The 8,037-nt window shown below is 47.5% G+C and overlaps 1 protein-coding gene across 1 annotated transcript in view; it reads right to left on the reverse strand.

Annotated features, from left to right (window-relative positions):
* The window catches only part of LOC143277498 (uncharacterized), a 47,374-nt gene that overhangs the window by 22,095 nt on the left and 17,242 nt on the right, over positions 1 to 8,037 (reverse strand). The window contains exon 3 of the mRNA XM_076582349.1: positions 7,056 to 7,269. Within this exon, the coding sequence (XP_076438464.1) occupies positions 7,056 to 7,269 (214 nt within the window). The remainder of the gene's footprint in view (positions 1 to 7,055; positions 7,270 to 8,037) is intronic.

Genomic DNA, 8,037 nt, shown 5'->3' on the forward strand with positions numbered 1-8,037 from the left:
TGTTGTTGCTGTGAATTACTTTGACACTTTGTTACTTACGGATAGGTGATGACGCCGTTCTACTTCATCATTTTTTCGTATATATCCCCCTAGGGTTAGACACACACGCACACGGCGCACGCACGCACAACACACACACACACACACAAACGCATGACACGTTTGATATCGCTCAAAGTGAAAAGACGTTAATTAAGTTAAAGAAAGAAAGAAAACACACACATACATACATACATACATATATATATATATATATATATATAGAGAGAGAGAGAGAGAGAGAGAGATATAGATAGATAGATAGATATACAGATATATAGAGAGAGAGATAGATAGACAGATAGATATAGATAGATATATAGATAGATAGATATAGATAGATAGATAGATATAGATAGATAGATATACAGATATAGATAGATTAGACATATAGATATATAGATATACATAGATAGATAGATAGATATAGATAGATAGATATATATACATATATAGATAGATAGATATACATATATAGATAGATAGATAGATATACAGATATAGATATATAGCTAGATATAGTCCAGAATGGGACCCACGTGGAGAGACAATGAATATATACATGTTCAATTCGATGCAGGTGATCTAAAAATGAAAAAAACACAGCAGCCATCAGCTACAGTCAGCGTGCTAAGCTCACACAGAACAACGGGGGGGGGGGGGGGGGGGGGGGGGGGGGGGGGGGTGGTGAGAGAGATTCTAAAGAATTCAATGTTAGACCACCGACCTGTAAACGTTAATGATTTTTTCACTCAGATAAAGGCCAAAGCCCCTAACTGAAGGGGGTAACATCAAAGAAGAAGACGAATATAGAGAATCAACATGGCACACGACAAATTTTCCATACAAAAGCAACCCGACACAAATTTTCAACAACATTCACGGCGTAACATTTCGCAATCTCTTCAATGCTTCGTAGATATATATGGCCAAGTTACACAGAGTACACTCATCGTAGATATATATGGCCAAGTTACACAGAGTAGACTCATCGTAGATATATATGGCCAAGTTACACAGAGTACACTCATCGTAGATATATATGGCCAAGTTACACAAAGTAGACTCATCGTAGATATACATGGCCAAGTTACACAGAGTAGACTCATCGTAGATATATATGGCCAAGTTACACAGAGTACACTCATCGTAGATATATATGGCCAAGTTACACAGAGTACACTCATCGTAGATATATATGGCCAAGTTACACAGAGTACACTCATCGTAGATATATATGGCCAAGTTACACAGAGTACACTCATCGTAGATATATATGGCCAAGTTACACAGAGTACACTCATCGTAGATATATATGGCCAAGTTACACAGAGTACACTCATCGTAGATATATATGGCCAAGTTACACAGAGTACACTCATCGTAGATATATATGGCCAAGTTACACAAAGTAGACTCATCGTAGATATATATGGCCAAGTTACACAGAGTAGACTCATCGTAGATATATATGGCCAAGTTACACAGAGTAGACTCATCGTAGATATATATGGCCAAGTTACACAGAGTACACTCATCGTAGATATATATGGCCAAGTTACACAGAGTAGACTCATCGTAGATATATATGGCCAAGTTACACAAAGTAGACTCATCGTAGATATACATGGCCAAGTTACACAAAGTAGACTCATCGTAGATATATATATATATATGGCCAAGTTACACAAAGTAAACTCATCGTAGATATATATGGCCAAGTTACACAAAGCAGACTCATCGTAGATATAAATGGCCAAGTTACACAGAGTACACTCATGTCTTGACGACATGAGCAAATTAAACCTTAAGTTAGATGGGTCTTTGTAATATTTTGTTTGACTTAGTTTATGTCTGAGGTCACTCAAGGCAGGGTAACATTACACAAAATGTAGCTGGTCTTCCTTACCCAAGTTACATAAACAACGAGTATACACAGCTTCTCTTAACCTACTGTATCTGAAACACTGAGTAGCAATATCACAAACACCAAATCTAACTTTTGTCAATGCACATTTTATATACCTGTTCAACACCAGCTCAATGTATGGTTCAATGGCATGCGATGTTTTGAAAAGTCTAAACTGTGCAAATATATCACTGGGTTGCATGTGATCATGCCAGTCTTGCCACCTGCAAGAAATGCTTCTTTGTCTAAAGCACTTTAGAAAACCTGCAAAATCTTCAACACCGTGATTATCCCACACAAATGCAAAACAATAAGAATTTCAAACACTGCCGAACACTCCTTGCCCACGTCTTTTCGCCATTGTTATCTAAAAAATGTAACATTTTACAAGCTTAGAGAGAGAGAGAGAGAGGAGACAGACAGACAGAGAGAGAGACAGACAGACAGACAGAGAGAGGCGGCGGCAACGAACAGGACAGGGGCGAAAAGGGAGGTATGTCCACGGAAGTGACAAGGCACCAGTGCAGGGTCTGGTTTGGAGTGCAGCCTGATGGTGTCTTTGTTTGGAGTCACCCTGTGGACAGCCTGATGGTGCCTGTGTTTGGAGTCACCCTGTGGACAGGGGTGATGGTGTCTTTGTTTGGAGTCACCCTGTGGACAGGGGTGATGGTGCCTTTGTTTGGAGTCACCCTGTGGACAGGGGTGATGGTGCCTTTGTTTGGAGTCACCCTGTGGACAGCCTGATGGTGTCTTTGTTAGGAGTCACACTGTGGACAGACTGATGGTGTCTTTGTTTGGAGTCACCCTGTGGACAGGGGTGATGGTGTCTTTGTTTGGAGTCACCCTGTGGACAGGGGTGATGGTGCCTTTGTTTGGAGTCACCCTGTGGACAGGGGTGATGGTGTCTTTGTTTGGAGTCACCCAGTGGACAGCTTGATGGTGTCTTTGTTTGGAGTCACCCTGTGGACAGGGGTGGTGTCTTTGTTTGGAGTCACCCTGTGGACAGGGGTGATGGTGCCTTTGTTTGGAGTCACCACGTGGACAGGGGTGATGGTGTCTTTGTTTGGAGTCACCCCGTGGACAGCCTGATGGTGTCTTTGTTTGGAGTCACCCTGTGGACAGCCTGATGGTGTCTTTGTTTGGAGTCACCCTGTGGACAGCCTGATGGTGTCTTTGTTTGGAGTCACCCCGTGGACAGCCTGATGGTGTCTTTGTTTGGAGTCACCCTGTGGACAGCCTGATGGTGTCTTTGTTTGGAGTCACCCCGTGGACAGCCTGATGGTGTCTTTGTTTGGAGTCACCCCGTGGACAGGGGTGATGGTGTCTTTGTTTGGAGTCACCCTGTGGACAGGGGTGATGGTGTCTTTGTTTGGAGTCACCCTGTGGACAGGGGTGATGGTGCCTTTGTTTGGAGTCACCCTGTGGACAGCCTGATGGTGCCTTTGTTTGGAGTCACCCTGTGGACAGGGGTGATGGTGTCTTTGTTTGGAGTCACCCTGTGGACAGGGGTGATGGTGTCTTTGTTTGGAGTCACCCTGTGGACAGGGGTGATGGTGTCTTTGTTTGGAGTCACCCTGTGGACAGGGGTGATGGTGCCTTTGTTTGGAGTCACCCTGTGGACAGGGGTGATGGTGTCTTTGTTTGGAGTCACCCTGTGGACAGGGGTGATGGTGTCTTTGTTTGGAGTCACCCTGTGGACAGCCTGATGGTGTCTTTGTTTGGAGTCACCCTGTGGACAGGGGTGATGGTGTCTTTGTTTGGAGTCACCCTGTGGACAGCCTGATGGTCTTTGTTTGGAGTCACCCTGTGGACAGGGGTGATGGTGCCTTTGTTTGGAGTCACCCTGTGGACAGGGGTGATGGTGTCTTTGTTTAGAGTCACCCTGTGGACAGGGGTGATGGTGTCTTTGTTTGGAGTCACCCTGTGGACAGCCTGATGGTGTCTTTGTTTGGAGTCACCCTGTGGACAGGGGTGATGGTGCCTTTGTTTGGAGTCACCCTGTGGACAGCCTGATGGTGTCTTTGTTTGGAGTCACCCTGTGGACAGGGGTGATGGTGTCTTTGTTTGGAGTCACCCTGTGGACAGGGGTGATGGTGTCTTTGTTTGGAGTCACCCCGTGGACAGCCTGATGGTGCCTTTGTTTGGAGTCACCCTGTGGACAGGGGTGATGGTGCCTTTGTTTGGAGTCACCCTGTGGACAGGGGTGATGGTGTCTTTGTTTGGAGTCACCCTGTGGACAGGGGTGATGGTGCCTTTGTTTGGAGTCACCCTGTGGACAGGGGTGATGGTGTCTTTGTTTGGAGTCACCCTGTGGACAGGGGTGATGGTGTCTTTGTTTGGAGTCACCCTGTGGACAGCCTGATGGTGCCTTTGTTTGGAGTCACCCTGTGGACAGGGGTGATGGTGCCTTTGTTTGGAGTCACCCTGTGGACAGCCTGATGGTGTCTTTGTTTGGAGTCACCCTGTGGACAGGGGTGATGGTGTCTTTGTTTGGAGTCACCCTGTGGACAGCCTGATGGTGCCTGTGTTTGGAGTCACCCTGTGGACAGCCTGATGGTGCCTTTGTTTGGAGTCACCCTGTGAACAGGGGTGATGGTGCCTTTGTTTGGAGTCACCCTGTGGACAGGGGTGATGGTGTCTTTGTTTGGAGTCACCGTGTGGACAGGGGTGATGGTGCCTTTGTTTGGAGTCACCCTGTGGACAGGGGTGATGGTGCCTTTGTTTGGAGTCACCCTGTGGACAGCCTGATGGTGTCTTTGTTTGGAGTCACCCCGTGGACAGGGGTGATGGTGTCTTTGTTTGGAGTCACCCTGTGGACAGGGGTGATGGTGCCTTTGTTTGGAGTCACCCTGTGGACAGCCTGATGGTGTCTTTGTTTGGAGTCACCCTGTGGACAGGGGTGATGGTGTCTTTGTTTGGAGTCACCCTGTGGACAGCCTGATGGTGCCTGTGTTTGGAGTCACCCTGTGGACAGCCTGATGGTGCCTTTGTTTGGAGTCACCCTGTGGACAGGGGTGATGGTGCCTTTGTTTGGAGTCACCCTGTGGACAGGGGTGATGGTGTCTTTGTTTGGAGTCACCCTGTGGACAGGGGTGATGGTGTCTTTGTTTGGAGTCACCCCGTGGACAGGGGTGATGGTGCCTTTGTTTGGAGTCACCCTGTGGACAGCCTGATGGTGTCTTTGTTTGGAGTCACCCCGTGGACAGGGGTGATGGTGTCTTTGTTTGGAGTCACCCTGTGGACAGGGGTGATGGTGCCTTTGTTTGGAGTCACCCCGTGGACAGAGGTGATGGCGGTAAGGGGGGGGGGAGGGGGAGGGGCACCAAAGCACAGGATGGACAGTGGCGAAGAATGGGACATCAGTGGAAAATGGAACATCATTGGAGAATGGGACACTGGCGAAGAATGGGACAGTGGCGTAGAATGGGACACACAGCGAAGAATGGGACAGTGGCGTAGAATGGGACATTGGCGTAGAATGGGACACACAGCGAAGAATGGGACAGTGGCGTAGAATGGGACATTGGCGTAGAATGGGACACACAGCGAAGAATGGGACACACAGCGAAGAATGGGACAGTGGCGTAGAATCGGACAGTGGCGAAGAATGGGACACTGGCGAAGAATGGGACACTGGCGTAGAATGGGACACACAGCGAAGAATGGGACAGTGGCGTAGAATGGGACACACGGCGAAGAAATGGGACACACAGCGAAGAATGGGACAGTGGCGTAGAATGGGACAGTGGCGAAGAATGGGACACTGGCGAAGAATGGGACAGTGGCGTAGAATGGGACACACAGCGAAGAATGGGACAGTGGCGTAGAATGGGACATTGGCGTAGAATGGGACACACGGCGAAGAAATGGGACACACAGCGAAGAATGGGACACACAGCGAAGAATGGGACAGTGGCGTAGAATGGGACAGTGGCGTAGAATGGGACACAGGTTTGGGACAGTAAACCAGGGAGAATTTACAAAGGATGAAGGCAAAGTTTTAGTTACTTTCATATGTGACAGTTGCGTATTTTTGGTTTTGTGAAATTGAGACACTGCTGTGATTTTATATTTGCTTAATTATTTTCGGTTTATTCTCAAATCTGATGTGTAGTGCTTTATGCTTGCCCACTACAAACCAAAGGTCTGAAACTAAACAGTGCACAGACTTTTTGATACAGACCACAGCAAACTGAACAACAGTGTCTCTTGTTAGATACAGACCACAACAAACTGAAGAAGAGTGTATGTTAGATACAGACCACAGTAAAGTGAACAACAGTGTATTGAGTGTCTCGCTCTATTACCGATTTTTCAACAGCTTGCCGTCTGATCCCCCGAACAAGGCTCTTGTCCTGTAAACAGTAGCACACCTTTGGCCTTCTACAGATGTCCGAAACATAGCTGCAATCCTGTAAACTGTAACACACCTTTTTCCCTCTACAGATGTCCTAAACATAGCTGTAATCCTGTGACCAGCAACACACACTTGTCCCTCTATAGATGTCATAGACACAGCTATTGTTCTATGAACAGTAGCACACATTTGTCCCTCTACAGATGTCCTAAACAAAGTTATTGTCCCGTGAATAGTAGCACACCTTTGGCCTTCTACAGATGTCCGAAACATAGCTGCAATCCTGTAAACTGTAACACACCTTTTTCCATCTAAATATGTCCTAAGCATAGCTGTAATCCTGTGACCAGTAACACACACTTGTCCCTCTATAGATGTCATAGACACAGCTATTGTTCTATGAACAGTAGCACACATTTGTCCCTCTACAGATGTCCTAAACAAAGTTATTGTCCCGTGAATAGTAGCACACTTTTGGCCTTCTACAGATGTCCGAAACATAGCTGTAATCCTATGAACAGTAACACACACTTGTCCCTCTACAGATGTCCTAGACACAGCTATTGTCCTATGAACTGTAGCGCGCCTTTATCCCTCTACAGATGTCCTAAGCATAGCTGCAATCCTGTGAACATTAACGCACATTCGTCCCTCTACAGATGTCCTAAACACAGCTGTTGTCCTGGGGACAACAGGGCATATTTCCAACAGAAGACCCAAACAGACACACATTTCCCAACAACCACGCACCTGTTTCAGAACGCTCCCAGACAACGTGAAGATCTCACTGGTCACGTGTTCTCCCGGAAAAGAAGGATTGTGGCGCCACCTGTCTGCAGGGGAGACCACCTGGCAGGTGATCCAGTCCTTCTTGCCACACACCCCCTCCCCCAGCACCAGTTTGGCGCCGAGAGGCAGGCCGTAGGTTCCACCGTCCGCGCCTGGTCGATAGGTCGCTTTGAGGCTGCAACAGTCCTTCTGTTTGAATACAGTGTGGGTAGGTCTCTCTCAGGCTGCAACAGTCCTGTCTGAATACAGTGTGGGTAGGTCTCTGAGGCTGCAACAGTCCTTCTGTTTGAATACAGTGTGGGTAGGTCTCTCTGAGGCTGCAACAGTCCTTCTGTTTGAATACAGTGTGGGTAGGTCTCTCTCAGGCTGCAACAGTCCTGTCTGAATACAGTGTGGGTAGGTCTCTGAGGCTGCAACAGTCCTGTCTGAATACAGTGTGGGTAGGTCTCTCTCAGGCTGAAACAGTCCTGTCTGAATACAGTGTGGGTAGGTCTCTCTCAGGCTGAAACAGTCCTGTCTGAATACAGTGTGGGTAGGTCTCTCTCAGGCTGAAACAGTCCTGTCTGAATACAGTGTGGGTAGGTCTCTCTCAGGCTGAAACAGTCCTGTCTGAATACAGTGTGGGTAGGACTCTCTGAGGCTGCAACAGTCCTGTCTGAATACAGTGTGGGTAGGTCTCTCTCAGGCTGAAACAGTCCTGTCTGAATACAGTGTGGGTAGGTCTCTGAGGCTGCAACAGTCCTGTCTGAATACAGTGTGGGTAGGTCTCTCTCAGGCTGCAACAGTCCTGTCTGAATACAGTGTGGGTAGGTCTCTCTCAGGCTGAAACAGTCCTGTCTGAATACAGTGTGGGTAGGTCTCTCAGGTTGCAACAGTCCTGTCTGAATACAGTGTGGGTAGGTCTCTCTGAGGCTGCAACAGTCCTGTCTGAATACAGTGTGGG

The sequence above is a fragment of the Babylonia areolata genome, chromosome 34, assembly GCF_041734735.1.
Source record: "Babylonia areolata isolate BAREFJ2019XMU chromosome 34, ASM4173473v1, whole genome shotgun sequence".
NCBI lineage: Eukaryota > Metazoa > Mollusca > Gastropoda > Neogastropoda > Buccinidae > Babylonia > Babylonia areolata.